The 20,354-nt window shown below is 36.7% G+C and overlaps 1 protein-coding gene across 1 annotated transcript in view; it reads left to right on the top strand.

Moving 5' to 3' along the window:
- Positions 1-20,354, top strand: part of LOC128664462 (follistatin-related protein 4-like) — a 1,075,469-nt gene that overhangs the window by 1,037,469 nt on the left and 17,646 nt on the right. Inside the window, exons 12-13 of the mRNA XM_053719289.1 lie at positions 1,687-1,836; positions 5,061-5,168. Coding sequence (XP_053575264.1) covers positions 1,687-1,836; positions 5,061-5,168 — 258 coding nt within the window. The remainder of the gene's footprint in view (positions 1-1,686; positions 1,837-5,060; positions 5,169-20,354) is intronic.

Here is a 20,354-nt window from a genome sequence, read left to right on the forward strand (position 1 = left end):
TTGGAATGATATGGATTTCTGCACAAATTGGTTGCAACACCCATCTTCTGTTGAGCTTCAGCTGGTAGACAGATGGCCTTAAGTTTTCCTGCAAAATGTCTTGATAAATTTGGGAATTCATTTTTCCTTCGATGATAGCAATCCATCCAGGCCCTGACGCAGCAAAGCAGCCCCAAACCATGATGCCCCCACCACCATACTTCACAGTTGGGATGAGGTTTTGATGTTGGTGTGCTGTGCCTCTTTTTCACCACACATAGTGTTGTGTGTTTCTTCCAAACAACTCAACTTTGGTTTCATCTGTCCACAGAATATTTTGCCAGTACTGCTGTGGAACATCCAGGTGCTCTTGTGCAAACTGTAAACGTGCAGCAATGTTTTGTTTGGACAGCAGTGGCTTCCTCTGTGTTATCTTCCCATGAAATCCATTCTTGTTTAGTGTTTTACGTATTGTAGATTCGCTAACAGGGATGTTAGCATTTGCCTGCCAGTGACTTTTGTAAGTCTTTAGCTGACACTCTAGGATTCTTCTTCACCTCATTGAGCAGTCTGCGCTGTGCTCTTGCAGTCATCTTTACAGGACGGCCACTTCTAGGGAGAGTAGCAGCAGTGCTGAACTTTCTCCATTTATAAACAATTTGTCTTACTGTGGACTGATGAACAGCAAGGCTTTTGGAGATACTTTTATAACCCTTTCCAGCTTTATGCAAGTCAACAATTCTTAATCGTAGGTCTTCTGAGAGCTCTTTTGTGCGAGGCATCATTCACATCAAGCAATGCTTCTTGAGAAAAGCAAACCCAGAACTGGTATGTGTTTTTTATAGGGCAGGGCAGCTTTAACCAACACCTCCAATCTCATCTCATTGATTGGACTCCAGTTGGCTGACATCTCACTCCAATTAGCTCTTGGAGATGTCATTAGTCTAGGGGTTCACATACTTTTTCCACCTGCACTGTGAATGTTTACATGGTGTATTCAATAAAAACATGGCAACATTTCATTCTTTGTGTGTTATTAGTTTAAGCAGACTGTGATTGTCTATTGTTGTGACTTAGATGATGATCAGATCACATTTTATGATGAATTTGTGCAGAAATCCATATCATTCCAAATGGTTCACATACTTTTTCTTGTATTTATATAACTGCTGGTTATGCAAAACTGGGGAATAGATAATAAAGGTATTATCTCTCTTTTTAAGCAATAAAAATTTTCAGGTAGATTGCCCCTTTCAGTAGATAAAAACATTAAAAAAATATTTATGCAATATTCATATTTAATGAAGTGTTATACTGTGTATTTACAGTAAATGTTTCACATTCCAATGTTCTTCAAATAAGGTAAGGTATATTTCTGTATAGACCTATATATAATTATGTATGTATACATAGTGTATACTGTATATAGGTATAGATATATATTTTGCCAAAATACCATCAGATATATGTAGAAGTATGTATTTATGAATAAATAGAGCATATCATGCTATGTGAAGAACATTGGAAAAATAATTTTTTAAAAATTTCATGTTGGTTCAGCGTACTTGAGAATATACCATCAGGTTTGCTAAAATAAAATAATGCAAACACCACTCACACCGATTTACATATGAACCTCTTGTAATTTTTATAAAATTAATAGAATATACAAAATAATATTTTGGTTTATTATTTTTTTTTCCTCAGGAAGAAATGTGTTCAAGAGATGATGGTAAATCAGATAAATCATGCACATGGTCTTCAGCGATAAATGTGAGGGATAAGTATATCTATGTGTCACAACCTAACCAAAACAGAGTTCTGATCATTGATATCCAAATGCAGAAAGTCAAAAAGGTATGTTTACATAAATTTATTTCAAATAATTTTTGAGAAACTTTTAATATTTGGTCATTTAAACAAAATGATCCTAAAATGAATGCATTTAGGATGGAAAAAAAAAGTAATTGTTTAAGAATACATTAAGGGCATGGAAGATAAAATAATATCTTATCTGGGTTTATATAAACCCACCATTTTTTTAAAGCATCCTGAAGTTGACTGAGAAACTTGCATGTGTCCTAAGTACTCTCAGCCAGAAGCAGTGTGTGTAGGAATATTATAAAAGCAACTTGTAGAGAGAGACTGCAACAGGCAGTGCTGAGTGACAGCAGGGAACACCAACATCTCTGCCTTTGCTTATTACTACTACTGCACACACTGTTTAATCCCTTCACTACCGGGAATTTCAGAGAAATTGAGCCTTTGTTTTTTTTTGTTTTTTTTGTTTGTTTATTTACCTATAAAACCTATATATATTTTTACAGTAGACAACCCAATGTATTGATCTAGGCCTATTTTGGTATATTTGATGCCACTATATGGCTACCAAATACGTATAAATACATGTATACAAAAATGTTAACTTTTTCCGAACTTTGGGTTTCTCACTGAAATTATTTACACACATCTACTGCAGTCATAAGACAAATGTTTGTAAAAAAAGATTCTGGGATCCCTTTTGTTCAGAAATAACTGGCATGCTCTTTGACAATTAGAAGGGTGCTAACTGCAGCTGTGCACCTAATTCTGAAATTCGCAGCAGTGGATGGTTTATCAGTTAGCTTGTAAGGTTAATATTTGCTCTATTGTAGGGATTACCCTCCCACCTGACACCTCTCATCCCCTGATCCCTACCTGATCCCTCCAAAACATCTCCTCCAGCCCACTGGTCACCATCTTAGATAATGGCAGACCATCTTAGATACTGGCTTTTATTTATTTTTTAAATATATATTTGTTTAATATGTCTGTAATGTAGATTTCTCCTCAAACTCCCACCTGTCTGCCAGTAACAAATTATGATTTATTTTTATTTTACATAATCAATTTTATTTATTTTTCTGTAGTGTAGGGACCCCTTCAACCTCTCCCTCCAAGATCACCTTTTTCTGTAGCATAGGACCCCTTCACCCTATATTGTTTCATAGTGTAGAAACCCATCCCACACTCTACCTTCATTAACTTTCCATAGTGTAGGTGTTTAAGTGATGTATTCCAGACTCTTTGGTATCTCCAAACTCCAGTAAATGCTCCTTACAGAATGTATTTCAAACATGTATTCAGTATGTATTTAGTATGAAGATATTTTACAATGTAGTTCTTAATTGCTAATACATACGATATAAAAGACATATTCAATGTTGCTTCTCTATTTGATATATATTGTACTTAGTTTATTATATTATTTATGATACCATACAACACTGTGCACTAGGTCATGGGATAATATTAAAAAGGTGATCTTCCTACCTCAAAGCCATCAGTCACAAAGGCAAAGTCACAAGAAGGGGCAGGCATATTGAAACCAATTCGCACAGGACCCTTTTGATATCTATTTGGGAAGGAAGTCTGAAAGTGTTGCCTGTTGATAGTCGCTGGGACCCCAAAGACGGACATTCAATTCCTTTTTATTTTGCAAGGACTTTGCTTTTTAAGGAATCTTTGTTTTTAATATGTTTGTATTTTTGTTATTAAATATTGGAACCCCTACAACAAATACAGTCTTGGATCCATTTGTACTGAGCCCTTCACTTAGAGCTATAGTAGCTCAAAATCATGTGAGTAATTTTCCTGTTGTGCTTAAAGGGATATTCTCATACGGTTTAACACTATGAAAGTTTACCTCCATTTTCTTTGAGGTACGAAGAAGATCACCTTTTGAATATTATCCCATGACCTTATAGTGCCGGTCTTGTATGGTATAATTTCCTTCTTTTTCAACTTTTATTGTTTGATTATACACACTGTTATAATTTATATATACGGTAATATTTATTATATTATTTATATTTACTTTAACAAGACAGGAGTCTTATTTATTGAAGTATGTTCTGTGTGACACAATGTATTATTGCATGCCATTTTGCTTTATAAGGATGTTATGATTTCAAACTTTTCTAATGATTGATGATTTCAGAGTGTTCATTTAAAGGGACACTGAACCCAAATTTTTTTCTTTCATGATTCAGATAGAGCATGCAATTTTAAGCAACTTTCTAATTTACTTCTATTATCAATTTTAAGTTGTTCTCTTGCTATCTTTATTTGAAAAAGAAGGCATCTCAGCTAAGGAGCCAGCAAATGTTTGCTTCAGTACCATGGACAGCACTTGTTTATTGGTGCTGACCAATCAGCAAGGACAACCCAGGTTGTTCACCAAAAATGGGCCGGCATCTAAACTTACATTCTTGCTTTTCAAATAAACATACCAAGAGAATGAAGAAAATTTGATAATAGGAGTAAATTAGTAAGTTGCTTAAAAATGCATGCTCTATGTGAATCACGAAAGAAAATTTTTGAGTACAGTGTCCCTTTAAGAATGCTTTTCTTTATGCTTCAAATCCAAATATTAAATTATTGTACACTTGAATGTAGAAAATTATATTGAAGGTACAGGATAACTCCTACAAATAGATGATAAAAACTATATTTAAGATAAAAATATATTTCATACAACATGATACTGCTTTTACTACTTTGCTAAAAAAAAGTGCTTTTGAGACTCTTCTTTCTTTTAAAACATGAAACTTGTAAATTTCCCTTAAAGCACTGTTTTTTTCTATCACTTCATTAAAATATTTTTTGTTTAAAAATATAGATAATCCCTTTTATTACCCATTCCCCAGTTTTGCATAACCAACACCTTTTATACTCTCTGATTACCTTGTATCTAAGCCTTTGCAGACTGCCCCCTTATCTCAGTGCAATTTAAAAACTTGCATTTTAGCCAATCAGTGCTAACACTTGCATAACTCCACAGGAGTGAGCACAATGTTATCTATATAACACACTTGAACTAGCATTGTCTAGCTGTAAAAAGGTAATAAAATGCACTGAGATAAGAAGGGCTTGCAAGGGCTTAGCAATTAGCATATGAGCCTACATAGGTTAAGCCTTCAACAAAGAATACCAAGAGAAAAAAGCAAATTTGAAGATAAAAGTAAATAAGAAAGTTGTTTTAATTTGCATGCCCTATATGAATCATGAAAGTTTAATTTTGACTTTACTGTCCCTTTAAGTCTATAGATGTTGATCCCTTTCCAGTCAAATTACTGTATGATAAATCCCATGACCAAATTTGGATTCTTAGCTGGGGAGATATAAAAAAGTCACACACCACATTACAGGTAAGTGCATTATTAAAATACACTTAAACTTTGCCCAGTTCGAGTTACTGAAAGCAATTTTTTTTTTGTAACGTAAGGCTCTAGCTATGGTTAATTCAGGCAACAGTGAATTGTGTTAGTTGACAACATTAAATTTAGTTGTGCATTAACTAAATATACATTTCTTATTTAAGTTAAACTCCCACGACAAAATGCAGCAAAGTCTTTAGACAATGACATTTAGAATAGAAACAAGTAGTGCACTGGCTCTTGAAACTGTTTATTTATTTGGATGTCTTGTTTCTGATGTTATTTCAAAATCTGTTTTTGCGGTAACATCTTCTATGTGTGCAATATGCTGAATATGTAAAGAGAAATCAATAATTAAATAAAATTCTTGGGCATTATGCGTCATGCCTGAAACACATTATAGCATTTTTTTAATAGTACAGTATATGAATGACCAAGTTTCTGGATGTAAATGATGTCGTATGGTGAATAGTGAAAGAATGGTATTTGAATATCTATAGACCATGTCCCACAAGAAAGGGACAGATAGTAACAAACCATCCTTCAATCAAAGTGGTTCTTTATTAGAAATATCACTATATTTGTGTTATGGACAGGCATGAATAAGTAATTATAAAGAAAACATACAAATTTAAATTTGCACAAATATGATTAAATATCAATATTTTATCCGTTTTCACAATAATGTATTGCAAGATATTATTCAGTTGTGTAGGAAATAACTATTGTTATGCCCATTAAATATGTATATGAATAAACTGTATAATTACTGGACAGACACAGGATGAGAGCAGCATTAATTACTAAACTAAATGTAAGGTTCCAAGCTAGTGTCCAGTGTGGGGTGGGGAAAACAATCAGTCAAGAAACCAAATGAAAAACCAATACACGCTCAGAAAGTTGTGACAGAGATGGGCACTCCCCTCTGAAAGAGAAATGTTTAAGGTAAGAAGTTAAGTGATAAGAAGATTCATTGTTGTCACATGCTCTGTGGTATGGATTAGTTTTGTTGTGCTGTTAAAGTGAAGGTAAACATTGGTGAATGAAAGCCCGTTTTTTAAAAATACTATTAAAAACAGGGGCACTTTCATTCATCAAAGTTTACAAATCAGTCGTTTTTATAAAAAACTTACCTTTTTTTCTTTTCACAGCCAGAGCATCTTCCCCCTCCTGGAAATCCTCTCTTCACACGTTAGCAATAACTAATCCGGCTTCCTCCACTCACGACTTTCCCCCCAGGGTAGTCATTGCCTGAGGCCATGCTGTGATTGGAGGAAGCTGGATTACTCATTGCTGACGTGTGAATATAGGATTTCCAGGAGGAGGAAGCTGCTCTGGCTGTGAAAAAAACAAAAAGGTAAGTTTTTAATCAAAACAGCTGCTTTGTAAACTTTGATGAATAAAAGTGCCCCTGTTTTTAATAGTATTTTTTTAAAAAACAGGCTTTCATTCATCAAAGTTTACCTTCACTTTAAGTTATTTCTTTTAAATGATTTTCTCTGTTAAATATTTAAAGCTTAATAAAACATAAAAAACTAGATATTAATAATAGTATTTGTAGAGAGTTAACGCAATAACTTGTTCTCCTTTTATCATATTTGATTACAATACCTATAATTATACATCTTTGCGCAAGAAAGTTATCATCTTGATGTTTCTTTTTTTTCATTTATTTACTACATGTGCTAGTTAATTCAGTATAAAAATATTATTAAAGACAAAGCCAGAGATGAGTTAAAGTCCCTGCAAAAAAGAGCAAATCTAGAACTGCCAAAAGCTATAACATTTTAAATTCTCTACACTTTTTAGTGCACACAAAGATGTCCACAGTGTACCTCCTCTACCCAGTATTTATATTTTGCATTTGGTAACATTGTAGTCAGGGGATGCAGGGACAATTTTATTCAACTGGCAAAAGTCATAGGAAAACAAGTCCTCAATCACTTTATTGAATTAGATCTGTACTTCATAACACATGGCTCTATGTACTACGCAGAGAAGCCCTTGAACTGCAAACTCACTCATTTGAGCCTGCTTGCTGCAAATTGATGGACAGGTCCTACACTTTTGCAATTAAACACGCAAGAGTAGGGGGCAGCGCTGCACAAGTAAATACCTGTACAATAGAAAATATGGGCAGTGTATTTGAGTATCTGCTGCCCATTCACCACAAAGGCGGGCAGAACAGTTCCCGAGTTAGGAACATTGTTCACCCACCCAATAATACATGGGGCCCAATGCCTGGGTCAAGAAAAAGACATTTTAGAAAGGATACAAACATGGATTTATTTTGTGGTGCTGGAATAACCCCAGTTATATCACACTCTTTTTTTGGCAGCTAACAATTCTGTGTGTTTTTCTAGTGATCAAATTCCTACAGTACTTCTGTTGTTGACACCCCTGAAGCTCAGATGTTGAGGTTTATTTAACTTGCAAAAGTCATAGAAAAACAAGTCCACAATCACGTTATTGAATTAGATATTTACTTCTTAACATAAAGCTCCATTTATTCAGCAACACTTCTGTTTTTAACACCCCTGAAGCTCAAAATGTTTACCTCCAAAAAATATCAGGAACATTTAATTAATTTTAACTAAATTTAATTTAGTCTCCTGATTTTGTTCCAGAAACCAAATGCACAGGATTAAGGATAAATAAAATTTTGGTGGCTTAATAATGACATCACAGACTGAAGGGCCTATATATTGATTGATCCTTTTTATAGTGTGCAGCCAAGATAATGTGATTTGTAAAATTAACCTGCTGTGCTCCAAAATCATTGGATATGCCGCCAATAGGATGCAGATAATTATCAAACAATATACTGTGATCAACTCCTAAATACTTTTTGTTGAAGACTCATCCCCTTTATTATAAGGTGTATTAGTAAAGGATGGTCTGCAAATTGAGGAAAGTACACATTCCATAATTTGTATAATTTCATTTCACAAATGTCCTCATAATTTTTACATGATGGTGAAGACTGGTTCATCGTATTCTTTAATATGAATAAAAGGAGAGGGGGGAGCAATCAGAAGACCTCCACTACCTGGAAGGGGGAGGAGGATAACCTATTAGATAGACCCCTATCTCCAGTAGAACAGAGATTATTAAACAGGGGCCTTACTTTCGTACCCTCAAAGAAACCAAGCAGATTTGATACTTGGTTGGATGTACAGAGATTCCAAACAAACCTGAGATTGCGAGATTTCTTCCAACATGGGACAGGCTCGTATGGTGATACACAAAGAAGTGTATTTGATTCAGCACATACGTCTGCAAGCATCAAAACGTACACAAGATTGGTACTACAAATATTACACCCGAAGAGCAGAAGGCTATTACTGACCTGTCAAAAGATCCTACAATTGTAATCTGCAAAGCGGACAAAGGAGGAGCAATTGTAGTACTCAATTATTCAGATTATAGGGAAGAGATCTACTCAAAGTTGGAGGATCAGTTGATATATCGACCCTTGGTGGGTAACCCCATAAAACAATTCCAGGAGATCGTGTCAGAGGTATTGAATTATGGGTTGGAAAACAATATGCTCTCTAAGGAGTCACACAAATGGTTGATGGTGAAATTCCCTATATGTCCAATTCTCTATACTCAAAGGTCCACAAGAGTCTACAGAAACCACTAGGCCAGCCTATTGTGTCAGCCAGAGGATCTTTATTAAGCCCTTTGGCCAATGGGTGGATTACCATATTCAACCACTTTTGAAACAGATGGCATCCTATGTCTGAGACTCCTCTGATATCCTCCGGTTAATGCCTGAAATTCAAGATGTTGGCTCTGATGATTATTTGGTGATGATGGATGTCACAAGTCTCTCTCTACATGATCATCCCACATCAAGAGTGGATGGAGGCAGTCAGAAAGGCTCTATCAAGATACCCATATGTGGGACCCGAGAGTGAATATATCATCAGGATTTTACAGCTATGCCTAACCTATAACTATTTCAGGTTCGAAACCAAATACTTCCAACAGATCACAGGAACGGCGATGGCGTCTAATATGGCCCCATCATACGCCAACCTTTATATGGAGGACTATGAGGTGAATGTGATAAAAGTCTATGATAATCCAAAGGTCATCATGTGCAAGTGGTACATTGATGATGTCCTGTTAATCTGGAGAGGTGATGAGGACAGTCTGATGTCTTGGTTGGACACTTTGAATAAATTGACAACACCTGTGAGGTTCAAGATGATTCATAAGAACCAAGTGGATTTCTTGGATCTGAGAATCGTCAAGGAAGGGTCACAACTCGAAACCATGATGTACCATAAACCTACAGTCAGGAATTCGCTATTACTAGCCAATAGCTGTCACCCACCATCCCTCATTAAAGCAATACACCAAAGGCACAGATGTGTAGAGTGTTGAGGAATAATTAAAAACAAGAGGCTACATCTACACAATTGCATGTGATGTCTAAGACATTTTTATAAAGGGGCTATACCTATGATACCAACAAAAAGGCACAGCAGGCAGCTAATGAATACACTAGGAAGCAACTCCTTACAGATCAACGAAAAGAAGCCACTATGACACGGATGAGATTTGTCACCATATATACTCCGGCAGTGGATATACTGGCTAAATCATTAAGAGAACACTGGAGCCTAATGACAATGGATGAAGCACTCTCTTTTTGTGCAATGGAGCCCCCAAGAATGGGGTTTAGAAGAGGTTGCAATTTACAGGACCTGTTGATGCTTACAGACCCTACACATGCATGCTTAAAGGAAACATGGTTAAAGACACAGAAACCAGGATGCTTCAAATGTATCAGCTGCACTACATGCAACTCAATGATTCAGGGCAGTTTCTTCCATCACCCACATTCGAATCAGAGATACAGTATTACGAGGCACCTTACCTGCTCCACTAAGTATGTGGTATATTTACTCAATTGCATCTGTGGGAAGTACTATGTGGGTAAGACGAACAATGATAACAAGAAAAGAATGGATTATCATTGTAGCACAATCAGAAAAGCCTTGGAGAGAAGGAGCACCGATCAACCAGTAGCGCAGCACTTTCTGGAGATGGATCACAGTGCTGGATTTATGCTTCATACTAATAGATCATGTACCCCCCCAAGATGAGGTGGAGACAGGAAGAAAAAGCTCTTGCTGCTGTAGGCATGCTGGATAGTTACCTTGGGGACTTTACACCCAGGAGGGTTGAACACGAGTGTTGACTGGCATTGTTTTTTGTAACATTTAGCCATGGGAAGTTAACCACCATACTCCTTGCTGACAGAGGGTGGTAAAGTATTTCAGACTATAATATATAGTAGGATAGAGTAACCTTCACCATAAGTACAAAGAGAAAGAGGCAGGCTCTGCACACAAGAATCCAAGATAAAAAAGATTCTTTAATGAGAAAAGCATAAAAAATACAAAAGCAGCCACATACGCTGAGTGCACAAAAAAAGGTGAACAAGGCAGGCAGACAAACTGACACTGATGTCTGACTAGTTTCACATCTTCCCACAATGCTTATTCATAGACAACCTTCACCATAGCCTTATTAGAGGAGGGGAAGTTAACTACCATTCTCTTAGATTGCATAGGGACTTACATATATTTTTCCTTAAAAGTTTTTCCTTATTTTTCCATTTTTCAATGTAACCAGTATGAATAGAAGATATAGGAGCCGATATATGACTAGCTAGTTTGTAGAGTTTTTTTCCTTATATATAATATACTGTGTAGTATGACATGGCAGACCTTTCACATCTCCCCCTTGAAGCTGTGTTAATAGATTGGACTTTTGTAAGGATATAGGTATATTGGTAGACATGTTTGGTTTCCTGCACCATGTCTTTTTACGTTTATTCTGAACACAGGTTTAGGCATGATTGTTTATATTCAATCAGCTATTTGGGGGCGAGGACAATGTATGCCTTCATTACACTGTGCCCTTTTGTTTGTCTGCCCCTAGGGGCGTTTTTAGACTCCCTTCAAGGAGTCATCGATGAGACACTGTGTGTTACATATTGTTATGGCTTTTTACATGAGGATGGTATATCCACCACTACATGCTACCTGGTTCGTGCTTTGTTTGTAATTTAGGTAGGTTTTTGACACGCAGTGTTGCTTCGTCTGTTTACTAGAGGGGCGTGGACTTTAGGGTCACGATGGGTCTATTGTGATTGGCCAGGGAGCCTTTTATGATGTAGTGATACACTCCTCCAATTTAAACAGCGTGAGGTTTAGAGTACCACGCTTGATTTGTTTGATAATGGCAACTAATGGTAGGATATGATTCTGAATCTAACACTTTGGTCAGTATGAATTTCATGTGCTTTAGTTTTTATTGTGAAATGGTGAGTTCTTCTTTTTTCGTTACTTTAATCTGTGTCTGGATCATTATAATTATTAGTATAATTACTATTATTAGCTGTCTCCTGGGTTCAATATGTACATAGGTTTAGATATACTTGTCACTTGATAGATGCACTTTAGGCACTGGGGATTTTATGAATACATTTTATTAATATGAGGTATACTAAATGAAATGCAGTACATATTTTGACATGTTTGACACTTGTGTATATTTAATGCTGTGTTGATACTATCACCTGTATACAATGATGATGATTTGTATTATGTTTTGTGATTGGCTGCAGGGGAAGTTGGAGGGGCTTGTATGTCCATTTAAGCACTGTTTTTTTTTCCACTTTTTTGATTGTCTGAGGAAGGAGTGAATGCTCCGAAATGTTACACAATAAAAGGTTGCTGTGATTTAAATCCAGTGAGTGTAATTGCTGGACTGAGTTTATATATATATATATATATATATATATATAGTGGAGAAAGGGATGCACTCGCCAGGATTTTCAAATCGTTACCTTTATTTCTTGTAATGTTTCGGGGGGTTATCGCCTTTGTCAGACACCACTACCTATACTTTGATCTTGGAAGCACCCTGGGTGGATGTTTGGTAACCATTAGTGCTTTGCGTACTTTTTTTATACATATATATATTATTTTTTTCAGGAAAATGGTGAACAGGTCTTCACCAACATGTACAAATTTTGATGACATTTGCTAAATGAAATGAATGCATGCTGCCATCAATTTTCACTGCACTGAGGCAATAAAATATAGTGTCCCATGTTTGTCCACTGCCTGTATGCACCATTGCCTGTATGTACCATCCATGGAGTGATTATTAATATTTTTAACTGTGGAAATAAAGTTTTTACTTTTTAACCAAGGCTGCTCTTACTCGCTTTCTTTTGGATTGGATATATATATATATATATATATATATATTGATAGATAGATAGATAGATAGATATAGATGCATGTACGTATGTATTTAAGTATTTGTGTTTTACTGTATATGTACTGTACATATTTAACAATTTAACATCCTAATGTTCTTTGTATACAGGATAATGCAATCTTTATTGTAAATACATATTTCTAAATATATTTATTTATTTTTGTGAAGAACATAGGAATAAAAATTATGCATAATGCGCATCGGGAATTCGCAATTTAGGACTAACATGGTCAGGTTAGAGCACATGAAGAATTGCGCGTTATTGAAATATTAAATATAAACTATTAAAAATATAAATAAAATTAATTTAAAACTATTATACATACTGTACAAAAATGTGTGTATATACACATATAAATATTTTTGTTGGATTAATTAGAATGTTTTACAGTATGTATAAATCTGCATATATGTTATGTAAGGTCTGATTTGTGCATCAAGTTTAATGAATTCATAAATATTCTCTATCTTTTACATACAAAACAGTGTTTCTATAATAATAATACAAATATTAATAATCACTCAGTATAAAATATAGAGGGCCCAATAATAAAGCCACCACAGAGATTGCCTTACAGGTTGAATGAGAAGAGGCAGAAAACTAGAGTCTAGTACCTTTAGAATCTCTGAATCTTTCACTAGGCAACATTCAGTCCTTATTTTCGAGGGTCAGAAAAACACATGCGGCTAGATTACATGTTGTGCGTTAGGGTAAAAAAGCAGCATAAAGAGGTCCTAACGCTGCTTTTTTACACCCGATGCTATTACGAGTCTTGAAGGTTTAGGGTCACCGCACACTTTTTTGGCCTTACCGCAAACCGACTTACGTAAATTTCATAAAGTCTATTTTCAATGGGACTTCCATAGCACCGGTATTACGAGTCTGTCCTGGGAGGCCAAAAAGTGAGCGGTACACCCTACCCCGTCAAGAGTCCTAACGTATTTAAAAGTCAGTAGTTAAGAGTTTTATGGTACAACGACGTAACATAAAACTCATAACTAAAGTGCTAAAAAGTACACTAACACCCATAAACTACCTATTAACCCCTAAACCGAGGCCCTCCCGCATCGCAAACACTATAATACATTTTTTAACCCCTAATCTGCCGCTCCAGACATGGCCGCAACTATAATAAACATATTAACCCCTAAACTACCGCACTCCCGCCTCGCAAACATTAGTTAAATATTATTAACCCCTAATCTGCCATCCCTAACATCGCCGCCACCTCCCTACATTTATTGACCATTAATCTGCTGTCCCCACTATATTAAAGTTATTAACCCCTAAACCTAAGTCTAACCCTAACCCTAACACCCCCTAACTTAAATATAATTTAAATACATCTAAATAAAAATTACTATAATTACCTAAATTATTCCTATTTAAAACTAAATACTTACCTATAAAATAAACCCTAAGCTAGCTACAATATAACTAATAGTAAAATAAAACCTAACCTAAGTTACAATAACACCTAACACTACACTATAATTAAATAAATTAACTAAATTAAATACAATTACCTAAATTAAATTAAATTAGCTAAAGTACAACCCCCCCCCCACTAAATTACAGAACATAATAAACAAATTACAGATATTTAAACTAATTACACCTAATCTAATAGCCCTATCAAAATAAAAAAGTCCCCCCAAAATAAAAAACCCTAGCCTAAACTTAACTACCAATAGCCCTTCAAAGGGCCTTTTGCGGGGCATTTCCCCAAAGAAATCAGCTCTTTTATCTGTAAAAAAAAATGCAAACAACCCCCCCAACAGTAAAACCCACCACTGACACAACAAACCCCCCAAATAAAATACTATCTAAAAAACCTAAACTCCCCATTGCCCTGGAAAGGGCATTTGGATGGGCATTGCCCTTAAAATGGCAGTTATCTCTTTTGTGGCCCAAACCCTAATCTAAAAAATAAAACCCACCCAATACACCCTTAAAAAAACCTAACACTAACCCCCTGAAGATCGACTTACAGTTCTGAAGATCGGACATCCATCCTCAAGGAAGCAGCAGAAGTCTTCATCCAAGCTGGGTGAAGTGGTCTTCCAGACGGGCAGAAGTCTTCATCCAGATGGCATCTTCTATCTTCATCCATCAGACGCTGAGCGGCTCCATCTTTAAGACATCTGGCGCGGAGCATCCTCTTCATTCTTACTGAATGACGGTTCCTTTAAGTGATGTCATCCAAGATGGCGTCCCTTAGATTCCGATTGGCTGATAGAATTCTATCAGTCAATAGGAATTAAGGTAGAAAAAATCCTATTGGCTGATGCAATCAGCCAATAGGATTGAGCTTGCATTCTATTGGCTGATTGTAACAGCCAATAGAATGCGAGCTCAATCCTATTGGCTGATTGGATCAGCCAATAGGATTAAACTTCAATCCTATTGGCTGATTGCATCAGCCAATAGGATTTTTTCTACCTTAATTCCAATTGGCTGATAGATTTCTATCAGCCAATCGGAATCCAAGGGACGCCATCTTGGATGACATCACTTAAAGGAACCGTCATTCAGTAAGAAGCCGTCGTGTGAGGAGGATGCTCTGCCACGGATGTCTTGAAAATGGAGCCGCTCTGCGTCAGATGGATGAAGATGCCGTCTGGATGAAGACTTCTGCCCGTCTGGAGGACTACTTTGCCCGGCTTGGATGAAGACTTCTCCCGGCTTCGTTAAGGACTTCTGCCTGGTTGGGTGAAAACTTCTGCCACTTCCTTGAGGATGGATGTCGGGTCTTCAGAACTGTAAGTCGATCTTCAGGGGATTAGTTTTAGATTTTTATACGGGTGTATTGGGTGGGTTTTATTTTTTAGATTAGGGTTTGGGCCGCAAAAGAGCTATCTGCCCTTTTAAGGGCAATGCCCATCCAAATGCCCTTTTCAGGGCAATGGGGAGCTTAGGTTTTTTTTAGATAGTATTTTATTTGGGGGTTGGTTGTGTGGGTGGTGGGTTTTACTGCTGGGGGGGTTGTTTGTATTTTTTTTACAGGTAAAAGAGCTGATTACTTTGGGGCAATGCCCCGCAAAAGGCCCTTTTAAGGGCTATTGGTAGTTTGGTTTAGGCTAGGGATTTTTTTATTTGGGGGGGGGGGGCTTTTTTATTTTGCTAGGGCTGATAGATAAGGTGTAATTAGTTTAAATATCTATAATTTGTTCATTATTTTCTGTAATTTAGTGTGTTTTTTTGTACTTTAGCTAATTTAATTTAAGTAATTGTATTTCATTTAGTTAATTTATTTAATTATAGTGTAGTGTTAGGTGTTATTGTAACTTAGGTTAGGTTTTATTTTACAGATACTTTTGTATTTATTTTATCTAGGTAGTTAGTAAATAGTTAATAACTATTTAGTAACTATTCTACCTAGTTAAAATAAATACAAACTTGCCTGTAAAATAAAAATAAACCCTAAGCTAGCTACAATGTAACTATTAGTTATATTGTAGCTAGCTTAGGGTTTATTTTATAGGTAAGTATTTAGTTTTAAATAGGAATAATTTAGTTAATTATAGTAATTTTATTTCAATTATTATATTAAGTTAGGGGGTGTTAGGGTTATGGTTAGACTTAGGTTTAGGGGTTAATACATTTAGTATAGTGGCGGCGACGTTGGGGGCGGCAGATTAGGGGTTAATAAGTGTAGGTAGGTTGCAGCGACATTAGGAGCAGGAGATTAGGGGTTAATAGATATAATGTAGGTGGTGGCAATGTTGGGGGCAGCAGATTAGGGGTTCATAACTATAATGTAGGTGGCAGCGGTGTCCGAAGTGGCAGATTAGGGGTTAATAAGAATAATGTAGGTGTCAACAATGTCGGGGGTGCAGATTAGGGGGTAATAAGTGTAAGATTAGGGGTGTTTAGACTCAGGGGTTCATGTTAGGGTGTTAGGTGTAGACATACATTTTCTTTCTCCATAGGAATCAATGGGGCTGCGTTACAGAGTTTTACGCTGCTTTAATGCAGGTGTTAGACTTTTTCTCAGCCAGCTCTTCCCGTTGATTCCTATGGGGAAATCGTGCACGAGCTTGTACGACCAGCTCACCGCTGACTTAAGCAGCGCTGGTATTGGAGTGCGGCAAAATTTTGCTCAACACTCACTTCTTGCCTTTTAACGCCGGGTTTGTAAAAACCCATAATACCAGTGCTGTAGGTAAGTGAGCGGTGAGAGAAAACTGCTCATTAGCACCGCACAATTCTCTCCCAAGTAGCTTGAAAAAAGAGAGGAAGTACAGGATTTATTAAGGCAACTACCCTACTTTTCCCCACATTATTGCCTTTCCTCATCACTTTGAGGCAGTACTGGAAGAAGTGCAAACGTGCTTGAATAAAGTGAGCCGGCGAATCATGCCTAGATAGGACTCTCAAGGTGACCATGATATAAACTGCTTCAAGCCTTAAACAATATAGGGGCATATCTATCAAGCTCCAGTTGGAGCTTGAGGGCCCGTGTTTCTGGCGAGCCTGCAGGCTCGCCAGAAACAGCAGTTATGAAGCAGCGGTCTAAAGACCGCTGCTCCATAACCCCGTCCGCCTGCTCTGAGCAAGCAGACAGACATCGCCAAAAATCAACCCGATCGGGTTGATTGACACCTCCCTGCTGGCGGCCGATTGGCCACAAATCTGCAGGGGGCTGCGTTGCACCAACAGCCCACAAGAGCTGCTGGTGCAATGCTGAATACGGAGAGTGTATTGCTCTCCGTATTCAGCGAGGTCTGGCGGACCTGATCCACACTGTTGGGTCAGGTCCGCCAGACCATTGATAAATATCCCCCATAGTGTAATTTCATCTAGTCCACTATCCCCGGACTAGTAAGAAAGTGCAGCAGGTGATAAATAAGTTTGACTTTTTACTATCTTTAACATTGAGTGTTCTAGTAACATTTTCAATCTGGGATAGTAGCTTTTAACCCCTGACTAGTAAGCTATAGTGATATTTTATGTATATATTACAATTTTGCTTGACTTTAAAAATTTATAACCATTTGCATAATATTTAGTAAAGTTATTATTTCCTGACATTTATTAGTTTTACAAGTATGGTATTTGACTGCAATTTTATAGTATAATATTTCCATTCTGAAACTATTCTTTTATAATAATACTCTGTCAGTCTATTTCTCTGGAAAACACCTTTCCATTTTATTGACCCAGCAGTTCTCAAGTATATTGAATAAGGCCTTGAGCAAAAACTTTGTGCCTGACCTGAAAATATTGATCGACAAAAATCACTTAGCTTGCAATAATACAGCAAAGTTTCTATTTTTCCAGGTCATTGTGCCACATACACACATAATCCTGCTGTTATGCATTTTTATTATAAAGAATGTGACTTACAATGTGAAAACTCTAAAAATGTTCACTCAGATGGCCTGTGGCAGTAACAGACTAAAGTATTCATTTGACCCTGTTGTGTTACTAGTGTCATATCTACCATCAACTAACTACTTAAGCAAGCAAATGTGAGCTACAAATGTAAAAGTGTCACAAATAGAGCACCAGGCTGCCATTAGGAAACACCAGTTATATTCGCTTGACCTGTAACACTGAGAAAATAAGTTATTTGGTCATACTTGCTTTCACAAACAGATGTGCTGAGCCTTTCTTGAGTACTTATGATATCTAATGGACTGGGAACGACCAATATATGTGACACAAAGACCTAATCAACAGAAAAATAAAGTAGTTGGAACATAGTAATTAAGTACGCTGCATAAAATCTTTGCAATTGAAGCTGCATTTATGTTTTACATTGGCGCTAACACAATATGTTTTGTTCCAATTAAGCAATGTAAAATAGGTGAAAGGAACCACAAGTAATGTTCAGATATGAGGTTACAAAATTTGGTTGTTTAAGTAGGAATCCCCATTAAAATGTATCACAAATGTAGCGGAAATAATGTTAATGGAGCAAGCAGCTCTGTGCGGTAACGACAGCAATCATACACACCAGCTGAAATATATTATGATACAAAAACATAAAGCAGGGTCAATAACCCTTTCTCTGTGTAATTTCTGTTGTCCAGCTGTGAATAGTTTCCAGTAAAAATACCAGCATAGCAAAAGCTTTATGATAAGGATCTCATAACTGTGAACTGCAGGAAATGATTTACACTTATTTACAGCCAAATATTAGAATATATATAAATACATATCTTTATATCTTGTCTATCTATCCATCTATACAAGTAAAAAAAAAAATCTGCTTGGAACCAAAAAAAACATTTTGGACTTCTGAAAAGTTTGGATTTCAGAAGATTTCAATATTTAAATCTTGAACAAATTGGATAGGCAATTGAACAAATTGGTAAACAACAATGGGGCCTAGTTATCAAGCCGTCAACCTCAAATACTCTGGAATTCCGCAGCGTATTTGTGGCGAGGCTGATTCGCCTTAGTTATCAAAGGCTTCAGACCGGCAAAAGTAGAATTTTGTGACGTAAACTTCGATCCGCCGGACTCCGTCCGACACAGATCGATTCTTACGTCACTCCAGATGTTCCGCACACAAGTGAGGCACAATCTGACTACTTTTGCTAGTTATCAAAAAACTAGCAGGTACGCTCGGCACTTTTACGGCCCAGCGTACCTGGTTTTCAAACCGCCAGCCTGGAGGCGGCGGATCCCATAGGAATCAATGGGAGTCCGACCATAGCGAAAGTACAAGTTCGCTGCTGACAGACATCCCATTGATTTCTATGGGAGCTGTCTACACCTAACACCCTAACACGTACCCCGAGTCTAAACACCACTAATCTGCCCCCCTACACTGCCGCAACTAAATAAAGTTATTACACCCTAAACCGCCGCTCCCGGAGCCCACCGCAACTATAATGTCTTAACCCCTAAACCGCCACTCCCGGAGCCCACCGCCACCTACATTATACCTATTAACCCCTATCCTGCCCCCCCTATACCGCCGCCCTCTGTAATAAAGTTATTAACCCCTATCCTGCCGATCCCGCACCTCGCCGCAAATAAATAAATAGTTTAACCCCTAAACCGCCGCTCCCTGAACCCGCCGCAACCTATATTAAATTTATTAACCCCTATCCTGCCCCCCCTACACCGTCGCCACCTATAATAAATTTATTAACCCCTATCCTGCCCCCCACTACACCGCCGCCACTGTAATAAAATTATTAACCCCTAAACCTAAGTCTAACACTAACCCTAACACCCCCCTAACTTGAATATTAATTAAATTCATCTAAATCATATTTATATTATTAACTAAGTTAATCCTATTTAAAACTAAATACTTACCTATAATATAAACCCTAATATAGCTACAATATAAATAATAATTATATTGTAGCTATCTTAGGATTTATTTTTATTTTACAGGTACCTTTCAATTTATTTTAACTAGGTACAATAGCTATTAAATAGTTATTAACTATTTAATAGCTTACCTAGCTAAAATAAAGAGAAAGTTACAATTACACCTAACACTACACTATACTTTAATAAATTATTCCTATTTAAAACTAAATACTTACCTGTAAAATAAACCCTAAGATAGCTACAATGTAATTCATAATTACATTGTAGCTATTTTAGGATTTATAGTTATTTTACAGGTAACTTTGTATTTATTTTAGCTAGTTAGAATAGTTATTAAATAGTTATTAACTCTATTCTATTGGCTGTTCCGATCAGCCAATAGAATGCAAGCTCAATCTGATTGGCTGATTGGATCAGCCAATCGGATTGAACTTGAATTCCATCAGCCAATCAGATTTTTCCTACCTTAATTCCGATTGGCTGATAGAATCCTATCAGCCAATCGGAATTGAAGGGACGCCATCTTGGATGACGTCCCTTAAAGGAGCCTTCATTCGTCGGTAGTT

Source organism: Bombina bombina, chromosome 6 (genome assembly GCF_027579735.1).
Source record: "Bombina bombina isolate aBomBom1 chromosome 6, aBomBom1.pri, whole genome shotgun sequence".
Classification (NCBI taxonomy): domain Eukaryota; kingdom Metazoa; phylum Chordata; class Amphibia; order Anura; family Bombinatoridae; genus Bombina; species Bombina bombina.